The sequence below is a fragment of the Phascolarctos cinereus genome, unplaced genomic scaffold, assembly GCF_003287225.1.
Source record: "Phascolarctos cinereus isolate Bilbo 61053 unplaced genomic scaffold, phaCin_HiC Scaffold_8;HRSCAF=390, whole genome shotgun sequence".
Taxonomy (NCBI): Eukaryota; Metazoa; Chordata; class Mammalia; order Diprotodontia; family Phascolarctidae; genus Phascolarctos; species Phascolarctos cinereus.
The window spans coordinates 74,003,422-74,015,510 of record NW_027556291.1 but is presented as its reverse complement, the minus strand read 5'-3'; the positions used below and the strand labels follow the sequence as shown (position 1 = coordinate 74,015,510).

Genomic DNA, 12,089 nt, shown 5'->3' with positions numbered 1-12,089 from the left:
GCAGAGAGAGAGTTTGTGTACCTAATGGCGGCACAAGCAAGAGGAGGGCTGGTGGAAAGAGGATTACCTGAGGTGGCCCTGGGGGTGTGGTGTTCATTGATAGCCCCCCACTCTCTGTCAGGCTTCTGGTGTTGCCATGCAGAGAAGAGGGGCTGGGCCTGGCTGGAAGGGGGAGACCACATTTAGCCATGTTGAGCTCCAGGTATGGGCAGGATGTCTGCTGTGGAGAGCTAGCCAGGAGGGAGCTGGGATGAGAATCTAGGGCTTCAGGAGAGCGTAGGCCTGGAAACTCTGGGAGTCATCCACGTAGAGGTGGTCAGCAAAGCCCAGGGAGGCAGAAGCATGAGGACTGAGCTTTGGGGGATGTCTGTGTTAAAGGGAGGTGAATTCCAGAGAAGGAAGTCATTTTCTGTTAGCATCATAAGCTTTGCTAGACTTTGAGCTCCACGAGGGCAGGACTCTATCTAAACTTTGTATCTCTTCCAGTCTTTAGGGATCCACTACAGTCAGCCCCTAATGTTTATTGAATATATGTTTTGTTAAATTGAGAAGAAATGGGCAGAGAGTTAGGGTTACAACAAGGAGAAGACAGTGTCCTTGCCTCCAAGAGAGGAGCAAATATTAAGTGGAGGAAGAGGAGCAGTGACCAGCTCCAAAGGCTGCCCGGAAGTCCAGGAGGTCGAGAATTGAGAAAAGGCTCCCAGTAGTGGATTGGGACTGAGTTGTGTGGGGGCTGGACACCAGATGGCCAGGAGTTGATTCATGCTTGGGTGCAGAGGGAATAGAGCCAGCAATGAGCGCCCCTTCTATGGAAGGGGCAGGGAGGTGGGCCCAAAGAATCTGTGGAAGATTTTCTTAGGACAGGGCCGACTTGAGCATCCATCCTTTGTCCATCTGCCAAAGCAGTTCTCCCAAATTGCAGACTTGACCATGTTGCTCCTGACCCAGGGGTGGGGAACCTATGGCCTTAAGGCCACATGTGGCCTCTAGGTTCTTGGGTGTGGCCTTTTGACTAAGTCCAAGTTTTACAGAACAAATCCTTTTATTAAGGGGATTTGTTCTGTGAGGTTTGGATTCAGTCAAAGGGCCACACTTGAGGACCTAGAGGGCCACAGGTTGCCCATCCCTGTACCTGTCCTCAAACTCCAGGGGCTCTCTGTTAATTCATAGGTGACATACATTGTTTTCTGACATTGAAAGCCCTTTACAATCTGTCCCCATCTTTTCATTTTGGGAGTACTAATTCCATTTTTAATTTTTCGTTCTAAACTTGGGGAAATAAGGGTGTGGTCAAATTTCATTGCCAGGATGCTGGGATTCCTGCTTCTGGTTTAACACACAGGCCTTGTAAGAACAGCAGAGGCCTGACATGTAGTCGTTGTCTTTTTCCCTGCAGCAACTGACGGAAGACAAAGGATCTGTGAAAGCCCAGGTGACCTCACTGCTCGGGGAGCTGCAGGAGAGCCAGAGCCGCCTGGAGGTTTCAAACAAGGACAAACAAGTCCTAGAGGACCGGTATGGAGGGGGACACCAGGCTTGGGCCAGGGCTGCCTTCTCTTCTACTATCCTACTTCGCTTGGGGATATCATCAGCTCCCACGGATTGAATGACCATCTCTATACTGATAATTCTCAAATCTACCTTTCCTGCCCTAACCTCTCCTTTCACCTCCAGTCTTGCATCTCCAACTTCCTTTCAGACATCTCAGACTGGATGTCCAGTAGACATCTGAAATTCAGTGTGTCCCAAACAGAACTCATTATCTTTTCCCCTAAATCCTCCCCACCTCCTGTCAGTGTTGAGGGCAACACCTCCCAGTCTCTCAGGCTCCTAACTGAGGTGTCATCCTTGATTCCTCATTGTCTTTTGCCGCCCCCTCCCACCCCCTCCATAGCTAATCTGTTGCTGAGGCCTGTCCATTTCACCTCTATAGCGTCTCTTGAATACGCCCTCTTTTTTCCCTCTAACATGGCCCCCACTCCAGTGCAGGCCCTCATCACCTCCCACACAGACTACTGCAGTAGCTGCTGAGGGGTCCTGGGACATTCGGCCACTAGGGTGATTGTTCTAAAGCTCAGGGCCAATCCTGTCATATCCCCTCCTTCCCCCCCCCACGCCCAGTAAACTTCAGTGGCTCCTTAGTACCTCCAGGATCAAAGACAAAATGTTCTGTTTGGCATTCAAAACCCTTCCACAAGCTGCGCCAGTCTTAGATCTCACGCCCACCCTCCTGTGTATTCTTTGATCTAATGGCAGTTGGCTTTCTTGCGGCAGGACCCTCCCTTTCCCAACCCTGGGACTTTTCTCTGGCTGGCTGTTCCCCCTGCTTATAACATGCTCCCTCCTCTGCCTCCTGGCTTCCCAGGCTTCCTTCAAGGCCCAGCTAAAATTCCCCCTTCTACAGGAAGCCTTTCCTCATCCCCTTAATTCTGGTGCCTTCCCTCTGGTGATTATTTCCAGTTTCTCTCTACAAAGCTTGCCTTGTATCTATTTGTTTGCATGTTGTCTCCCACGTTAGACTGGGAGCTCCTTGAGGGCAGGGCCTGTCTTTTGTCTCTTTTTGTATCCCCAGGGCTTGGTGCAACACCTGGCACATAGTAGGTGCTTCATAAAAGTTTATTGACTGATTGATTAGCATACTTCCAGGAGCGCAAGGGCCTCTTCATTTTAGCTAATTTAGAACTGTCAGATAAGACTGGGGCATTATTGCTGAGTTTATATATTCATATATTCATAATCATATTCATGATGATAAATTCCTCACAGCAAAGTAGATTTCCACCAAAGAGAAATTAGGGGATAATTATTTTCTTCATAAAAAAAATTGCTTTACAGGAGATTCATCAAAAGTACTTAAATTGCAAGTTCCCTTAGGACATTCATTTCTGACTTAATCATTTTTTTCTGTGGCAGGTGAGGAGAGATCTGAGTGATGCCTCAAACAACATCCTGAGGCCTGGAGCAAGGAATTCATTTCTCTCTTATCCTAGCCTCCTCCTCCATAAAATTGGGTTAGAGTAGATGATCTCTCAGGCCAGTCCTCTCCTTTTCCAGAGGAGGCCTTTGGAGCCCAGGGGCATGAAGTGAGTTTACAAAGGTCTTAGATCCCAGAGGTGGAATCAGAGCCCAGGTCCACTGAGTTAGGAATCAGGATGCATTCTTTGTACTGTGACATGTGGCCCCAAATGACAGTCACTTATAGACTGGTTATTTAAAGAGCCAGAGCAGAGTTAGCTGGGCTCTGTAGTTCCTCGCTTCTGCAGTGGCACTTGGATTGCAAATGTTAGAGCATTCTTTAGATTTGAGCTGTAATCAGAATTGCTGTTGGCCACACATAGAGCTGGGGGCAAGATAGCGATCACTACTCCCATGTTGTACAAATTGGGAAATATTGCTTCCAATATTTTTTAAAACAGAACGATATGAGATGTTAGGCCCATTGGTAAGTCCATCTCTGTGTGGGGTGGGACCCAGGGCCATGCCCTCTGTGCTTCTCTCCCATCTTCCCTGGCCCATCTCATGTCCAGGTAAGATCATTTGACTCTGACCGTCAAAGGCAGACCTGAAGAACAGAAGTTCTTGGGTTGGGCTGGGCGCTGTGGGTGTGGGAGCAGGCCAATTATGTGTGGGTATGCTAATTAGCAGCAGCTCTGACTATCCTTAGCCCACAGACCTGGCTGGGGATCATCCCATTCACTGTCGTCCTGCTCGACTTAGGGGGCTTGACCCAAGCTTCTCTTTCTCCCATGGCCCCTCACTGACTTTCTTTCTCTTGTCTTCCTGTGCAAGAGCCCGGGCAGCCACTGAGAAGGTCAAGCAGCTGGAGAGCGAGAATGAGCAGCTGCACAAACAACACAGTGTGCAGGTGGACCAGCTGCGCATGCAGACCCAGAATGTGGAGGCTGCCTTACGGATGGAGCGGCAGGCTGCATCTGAGGAGAAGTGAGCAGGGCATTGTTTTGGGTGCCATCTGCCATTTAGGTGCCCTTGGTGCAGAGATTGGGGAGGGGACTAGGGCAGTGCCCTGAGGCAGGATACAGTTTCTAAGGCTTCCCCAGGACCCCCATCAGAGCAGGCAGCAGCACACTGCCAGTTGTGAGCACAGGATACTGCTCCACTTGGTGTCAACCAAGGCCTGGCCCAGGAGCAAACCCAGCCCCATGAGCTCCTTCATGCTCTCCTTTGCTTCCTTGTCATCTTCATTCTTGGGTTCCTTGTTCTTCTTTTTCTCCCTTCAGCCTCCTCCCAGGCTTCCCCCCCCTTCCCCCCCCACCTCCCATCTTTAAGGGAAGTGGGTACAGTGGGAATACCCTGCTACACATGAAGAGAGTGTGATCCAGAAAAAGCTCCATTGGAGACTACTACCTTTTGTGAGCTTGAACAAGACTTTGGGCTTCTTCAAGCCTCACTTTTTTTCCCCCCATTTTTTTTGGAGGGGGACTAGGCATTGGGGTTAAGTGATTTGCCCAGGATCACACAGATAGTAAGTGATACGTATCTGAGGCCGGATTTGAACTCAGGTCCTCCTGAGTCCAGGGCCGGTGCTCTATCCATTGTGCCACCTAGCTGTCCCCAAGCCTCACTTTTCTCATCAATAAAATGGGGATAATGATACTTGCACTACCTAGCTCCTGGTTAGTTCTTGTAAGAAAAATGGATCGTTAAATCTGGAGGCAGTGTGTCATAGAAGAAAGCATTGGTTCTAGGTTCAAATTCCACTTCTGACACCTTCGTGATCTTTAGCAAAAGGTTATTTCTCCCTAGGCCTCAGTTTCCTCCTTTGTAAAATGAGATTGAATTAGATGGCCTCTGAGTTTCCTTCATAAGATCTGAGACTTATGATCCTAGTGCTTGCTATAAAGACATGAGGTGGAATGTTGATTACCTTGGAGGGGGGTGAGGTTGATAATAGCCCCAAATTGAACCAATAAGACATGCAGGCCACCAGCCTGAGTGATGGCTTAGTATGGATGTTAAATCAGGAATGTGGTATAGGTCTGTTTAGATACTATCTTATCAAGTGTTTTGGGAGAAGCAAGAAATCTGTTAGATCTTACCATTAGACAAAGCTCCTTACCTTATCCTTTTTTGGGAGGCCTCAGAGCAACAAATGAGCCTAATAAGAAATGACTCCCCAGTTTCCCACTTTACATGACTCAGTTCCCTGGTGATAGCCTACTTACTTCACAGAGACGACATGTTTCTAGTCAGTCAGTGGAAGGGAGATTTCTTCCCACCCCTGCTTATCAAAAAGACTTCCCTTCTTGCTTGGGCAGCAAGACTTCCCATTTGGGCAAAACATAAAGGAAGGAGCTTTTGGATGTCACCCTGAATGATTTTTGGGAAATCCCTGGGACCCCTTTTGTCTTTAAGTTTCTTCTTTCTGTCCTTCCTTTGCCATGCACTGACTGTTCAGTTGTTTTAGATGACTGTATGAGACTTCACATTGCTGAGAAGGTGCCATCCTACATTGGGAGAGGGTTTGCTCATTTAGCAGTTACCTATATTATTGAAATCACATGTTCAGTCTCTGTCCCTATCCCACAGTGCAGTAAAATTCCAGGACATTTACATTACCGATTTGTACTTAATCCCTAATTGATGGGCACTTACTTTGTTTCCAGTTTTTTTGCTGACATAAAAAATGCTGCTACAGATATTTTGAGGAAGTGCTCTCTTTGACAACCTGCTGCTTTCCCATAGTCTCTCTAACATTGGCCATTTCCATCTTTTGTCATCTTTGCTGGTTTGATTCTCCAAAACATTTTTATCCCAGGGAAATCAAGTGAAAATATCTCCTTAGTGCAACTTTAGAGAGATGTCTTAAAAGGGTTAAAATAGGAGCAGCTAAGTGGTGCAGTGCGATAGAGCTCAGCCTTGGAGCCAGGAGGACCTGAGTTCAAATCCAGCCTCTGACACTTGACACTTAACTAGCTGTGTGACCCTGGGCAAGTCACTTAACCCCAATTACCTCACCCCCCAAAAAAAGGTTAAAATGACCAAGGCTGGCAGCCCAAGTAGAAGAGGGTGTGTACCAGCTCCTGGCATTGCATTCTGTGCCTCCTACCTGTTTTTTTGCAGCAGCATGGAAGAGGACCCTCATTTGAGGTTGGTCTTATAGATGAAAATTGAATGGAGTCATTTTCTAGGAAGATCTTTTCTTTCCTTCACATGGTGAACAGGGAACATTGGAGTTAAGGCAGCTGAGTTCTGCTTCTGAAATGGGGCTTCTGGTCTTTTCAGGCGGAAGCTGGCTCAATTACAAGTGGCCTACCACCAGCTCTTTCAGGAATATGACAACCATATCAAGAATAGCCAAGCGAGCAGTGAGCGCAGTAGGGTGAGTACATACACAGTCAGCTGCTGTGCCTACTACAGGGCCATTCCACCCTGGCCTTCTCCAGTTTTAGGGCCTTAGAAATGCCACACCAGAAAGGGGCCTCCCCACAGCCCAGGGCCCCTCTTCCCCCTTCTTCACTGGCATGCAAGGGCTTTCACATACAGCAGCTTATGGGAAGTATGCCATGGTATATAACCATTTTATTGATGAGGCAATGGAGACCCAGTGAGGGGAAGACTTGCTGGGGCCCTGTGAATCTTTAATTGAAGATTGTCTTGCTTTCTTTCCCATTGCTGTTGGAGCCTTGATCTCCATTTTGGTCAATGATGAAGGGCTCCTTCTGCATGGGGTGTGTGGTGGGGCAGAGGACTAGCCTTCACAGTCTCTTGGGTCTTCATTGCTCCAAACTGCATTCTGTCATCCGGGAAATAGAGAAATGCTGGCCCAGGCTGCCTCACAGCTAAGTAAGAGTGACATTCAGAGAGTGATGATGGAAGGGCTGCAGCATACTTCCTCTCCATTCTTATTTGAGTCTCTCAACAGCTTGGGAAGAAGTTACTATTCTCATTTCCATTTTGCAGAATTCCAAGTGGAAGCCCAGAGAGGCAGTCAGTCAGTAAACATTTATTAAGCGTCTGCCCTGTGCATCTCTGTGGAAAGCACTGTCTCAGACTCTCAGTGCTGGGGCTGTATCTGGGGAAAAATGTGGGAAGAATTCAACTCTAGGAACAGTGCTAAAAGCAGAAGTTAAGATAATCTAGTGATTAGGAATCTGGAGGCCTCTGTACCTGTCTTATGAGCTCCCCACAGCTTGTTTCCAAAAAACTGAGAAGGTATGATTTTGTTTTCAAGTACTGTAATATAATCTAGGATGATATGTACAGAATGTCCCCAAAATCTAACACATACCTTTAGACCACACTAAGACTTTTGGGATACCCTAAGAGCAAAGTTAAAAAAAAATGGAGGTCTCTTCAGGATAAAAAGAGAAGGACTGACGTGAGAATTGGGTCAGAGGATCCTGGACCCTCGTAGGGCATTCTGGTCTGACAGGTCCTTTGGCCACTGGGCTGCTGTTAATGCAGCCGAATACAGGGTTTGGGGGGGATGTGGGCTGCTGTGTTATCATCTATTAAGTTTGCAGTCAAGTCAGACCCCCTCAGCTATTTTTCACATGAACTATTGTCTACCCAGGCCTTCCTCATCTTGTATTTGTGCAGTGAATATTTGGGGACTTTACGTTTTATTCCTGTCAAAGGTGGTCCAGTGTTGAGATCTTTTTGGATCTCATTTCTCTCATCTGACTCTTCAGTCTTAGCTTTGTACCCTCCTCAGCTTGCTTTCATGCAAGTCTGAGGAGCCTAGATTTAGAGTCGTCCCAGGGTTCATCTTGTCCAGGTTTTCCTCATTTTATGGATAACAAAACAACCCAAGGTCACATCTAGTAGGTGGCAGAGTTGGGAAGAGTTGTCACATAGAAATAATGTTCTAAGCAGAGGTCCAATTCTCTAGTAATATTGGCTAGATTATGGGCTTGCCAGTGACGTAGTGTGAGTGCCAGTGACCTTGAGAGGTTGTGCCAGGCAGAAACTATGAAAGGGTGCAGAGAGTATTTCCAGAAGTGCCTGGAGCCACAGTGGACTGAAAAAGGAGAGTCAGGGATTACAACCCCTCCCCTTCTTCCCTTAAAATCCAGGGAATTGAGAGAGAAAGGTTATAAATGGGGATGACCAGAATGGAATGGGACTGCTTTCCTTCATGTGACCCCTATCCTCTCAAAGGAGAGTCATTGTCCTCCCTCCAGTGCTCTAGAACTGGAGCAGCCTCCTAAGGGGACATAAGTTATCAAGTTGTGTCTGACTCTGTGACCCCATTTGGGATTTTCTTGGCAGAGATATTGGAGAGGTTTGCATTTCCTTCTCCAGCTCATTTTACAGAGGAGGAAACCGAGGCAAAGAGGGTGAAGTGACTTGCCCAGGGTCACACAACTAGTAAGTGTCTGAGGCTGGATTTGAACTCAGGTCTTCCTGACTTCAGGCCTGGCACTCTGTCCACTGCAGCGCTGCCTAGCTGCCCCAAGGGGACACGTACTCTGGTGTATTTGTTAAAAGCCAGTCTCATTGCTACCATGGAGAATGTACTGCAGAGAATGTGATCGTTTCTGTTCCTTGGTACATTTTGGGGTTTGCTGAGTGTGGCAGGTAATCCTGAGGACTCAGGAGGCTCCTCTCGACTTCTCTTTAGGGAATGGATCTTCAGTTGGAAGACCTCAATCAGCAGTTGCAACAGGCAGAAGAGGCCCTGGTAGCCAAACAGGAATTGATTGACAAACTCAAGGAGGAGGCTGAACAACACAAGACAGTGATGGAGACGATCCCGGTCCTGAAGGCACAGGTCAGAAGCTCCTGTCCATCGTAGGACAGCCAGCCAGCAGAGAGGAGTACGAAGGGGGTGGGGTGGGGTGGGTAATGGACTGAATGAGGAGGCACCTGTTAGTGTTTTCTGGCATCCTGGAAGGGCCCTCTCCAAGGCTGTGCCAGCAGGACCGAAGCCCAGGCAGCTCCTACCGAGCGGGGCCTGGTGTCAGACCAGTCTAAGTTCCAAGAGGCACCTCACTGGGACGGGCTTGGAGTGGATGTGGGTGGTCATCCAGACAGACCACTCAGAAGACCCCATTCTTCTGCCTCCAGGCTGATATCTACAAGGCTGACTTCCAGGCAGAGCGGCAAGCCCGGGAGAAACTGGCAGAGCGGAAGGAGCTTCTGCAAGATCAGCTGGAGCAGCTCCAGAGGGAGTATAACAAACTGAGAGTTGACTCGAAAGAAACCACCCGGTAAGTCGCCTGGCTTGGCTGGAGCAGAATCAAGAGAGACCCAAGCTGTGGCAAAGGCTTTTCTGCCTGTCTCTCATGCCCATTTGGTTACTCTAATATATCTTAAAGTATATGGGCTTGAGGTAGCAGAATACCTCATTAAGCATAGCTGGTTGGTTTCAGTTTGAGTCTAAGCCAGAGCTGGCTGACATCCAGCTGGATGAGAAGAAAGTTGGCCTTGCAGTAAGTTTTCAGGGGAATTGTAGTAGCACATTGGCTTCTGCTACAGAGAAAACGGATGGTAAAGAAGTAGAAACAGGAGAGAAATGATTTCACAACCCTGGGGTGAGGTGGGGTGGGGTGGGGTGGGTGGAAGGGAGGGACACAACTACTTACTAGTTTGTTTGCCAAGGGCTATGAACACAACTTTCTGCTTTCAAAGTATTGAAGATATGAGAAAACGGCATGTAGAGAACCCTCAGCCAGCTTTGCCCCAGCCAGGTAAGTCCCAAGTCCCTAGAACCCTTTAGCCAAAAATGTTGCGATTGTATAGAAGTTGAGGTGGAAAGGTTTCCTGTTCAGAAAGCCACAGCTTAGCAAGGGAAATTAGCTATTTGGGCTGTCTTATTGTTGTTCTAATGGGGCTGCACCTGCAGGGCCCATCTGGTAGAGCTGGGAATCTTTTCTGGCCTGTAGAGTGGGTGACTGGGCCCTATTTTCTGTCTGTGCAGAATTTGTCTGGGAATTTGTATGATGCACTGGGAGACAGGCCTTCTCTCCTATCCACATTGCCATCCACTTGGGTCAGGGGACTAGCTACTTAGCATAAAAAGTTTAGGGCCCCATGTTATAAGAGTGGTCTGGGTCCCTTTTGGCACAGGTACTTTGTTGTCATTTCCCTAACTCCCCACATATATATATATGTGTGTGTGTGTGTGTGTGTGTGTGTGTGTATGTGTGTGTGTAACTTGGTGGCAGTGACTAATAGATGTTTTCTTCTCTTAGTTCATCTTGTCAATCATCACCTCTCCTTTCATCCCATACTACCTGGCCAGAGGAGAAGTCTTCCGGATGAACAGCCAGATTTTTGTTGTCCGAAATGTCAGTATCAGGCCCCAGATATTGACACTCTGCAGATACATGTCATGGAATGTATTGAGTGATGCCTTTCCCACACAGCGATGTGGCCCAGCATAACCAAACCCACCCTGCCATACCCCATGCTTGTTTTTACTTGCCCAGCCCTTGATGATAAATCATTAGCAATTTCCATTTGATTGTAAGTTTAGAAGAGATGGTGAAATGGCCCTCTTTCATTTAGTGTGCTCTTTGCCTGACCTGGCTTGCCTGCCTTGCTGTACCTTATATGTTAAGTCCTTTCTGGAGCAGGAGCATCATAGAATTGAAGATCTAAAACTGGAAGCCATCCAGTCTGTCCCTCCCCGCATTTTACAGAGGAGAAACTGAGGCCCATGGAGGTTGTTACACAAATAATCGCCATCAGAGATAGCATTTAAATCCAGGTCCATTGACTCCAGCCTGCACTGCCTCCCAGTTTTGCCACCTTTCTGTTGGAACAGAGAGGCAGCTGGAGCAGGGCAGGGGATGCTACTGCCTGCCCCTCCTAGGCTATTCTTGCTGTAGGCAGGGAGGGACCCTTGTCCCTGGCTCTTGGGGAGAGAAGTCCAAGCATTAAGTGCCACTGGGGCCAGTCTATACTAGTTGCCATTTCTGTGGTGCTTTTAAGGTCTGAACCAGGCTTTACATGCTCTCTCATATTTGAGCCCTTCAGTACTCTTGAGGCTTAGGTATTATTTTTTCCCATTTTACACCTAGGGAAACTGAAGTTCAGAAATGAAGAGACTTAAGGGACCCAGGTTCTCCTGACTTTAGGTCCAGCATTCTAGCACATACCCCCCCTCCTTGGTAGAGATCAGTTGGTTATGCTTTAGTCCATGCTTGGGAAACATGCAGTCCATACCAAAGATTCAGATGTGGTATGATTCACTGTCATAGTGAACTGAGATTCTAGCACTTTTGTGTTCACTGGGTTGGTTTTCTTGCTATATTCAGACTTTTGTAACATGCCGCTTGTCCTGATTGTGATGCTTAAAACTTGTACTGAGTGTACTAGTAACTAATGTATAGTTACTGAATATAAAGACTTGCCATTCTTTCCCCCAACTTAGAATTTAGAGATTGGGTTCAGCTACACAGTGCTCACTCTACCTGTGCTAGACTTGATTTATCTTTTTCCCTGCCAAATCCCATTGGCCAAGTTTGTCAAAGCAGTCTTCTTCATTGCGCGCTTTAGTACAAATGCAACACCAATTCTAAGCATAATACTGAAATACTATTGGATTGGGGAAAACTAAACTAGCCTTTCATAAATTCAGGAGGCCTCTTTTACTACTTTTGGCTTTAAAAGGGCTAGGTCCTTCACCCCCTCCCCCCCTTGTCAAATTAAGTATAGTGAGAGCTTGGGTTTTTTTTTTTTAATCTCACATAATCTCCAGTAACTATAACTGAGAGACAATATGGGACAGTGGATAGATATGGGACAGTCTGGAGTCAGCTGGGTTCTTGTTCTGCCTCTAGCACGCAATTCACAATCTTCTCAGCAGCTCTGGAAACTCTAGGACTCAACCACAGATGGGTTGACATCTCTGTTGGTGAAGTTTCCACACTGGGTATTCTTATGCTGGTTCTAACCTGGCTCAACTCCTGATTGCAGACCACTTTTCTACCTCCACCCCAGTGGCCTCATATTAGAGAAGCCTTTGCTGCTTTGTAGGTTCCCCCCACTCCCTCCCCATCCCTGGCCACTGTGACTTAGTGGCAATATTCTCAACACAGGGAAAGAGGAGGAACTGCATTGAAAAACTTCTGTTATTTGTGAAAATCCATTAAATAACAATGGTGGGTAACATCTATAAT

At 47.4% G+C, this 12,089-nt stretch overlaps 1 protein-coding gene across 4 annotated transcripts in view; it reads left to right on the top strand.

Moving 5' to 3' along the window:
• Positions 1-12,088, top strand: part of IKBKG (inhibitor of nuclear factor kappa B kinase regulatory subunit gamma) — a 48,736-nt gene extending 36,648 nt beyond the window's left edge. For 3 of the 4 annotated variants that reach the window (XM_020975602.2, XM_020975603.2, XM_020975601.2), the window contains exons 8-14: positions 1,397-1,515; positions 3,790-3,942; positions 6,244-6,340; positions 8,585-8,734; positions 9,031-9,173; positions 9,565-9,653; positions 10,158-12,088. In XM_020975602.2, the coding sequence (XP_020831261.1) occupies positions 1,397-1,515; positions 3,790-3,942; positions 6,244-6,340; positions 8,585-8,734; positions 9,031-9,173; positions 9,565-9,653; positions 10,158-10,315 (909 nt within the window). In that variant the 3' untranslated portion in view covers positions 10,316-12,088. The remainder of the gene's footprint in view (positions 1-1,396; positions 1,516-3,789; positions 3,943-6,243; positions 6,341-8,584; positions 8,735-9,030; positions 9,174-9,564; positions 9,654-10,157) is intronic. The other variant, XM_020975604.2, reaches the window with a different exon arrangement.
• The last annotated feature ends 1 nt before the right edge of the window (position 12,089 follows it).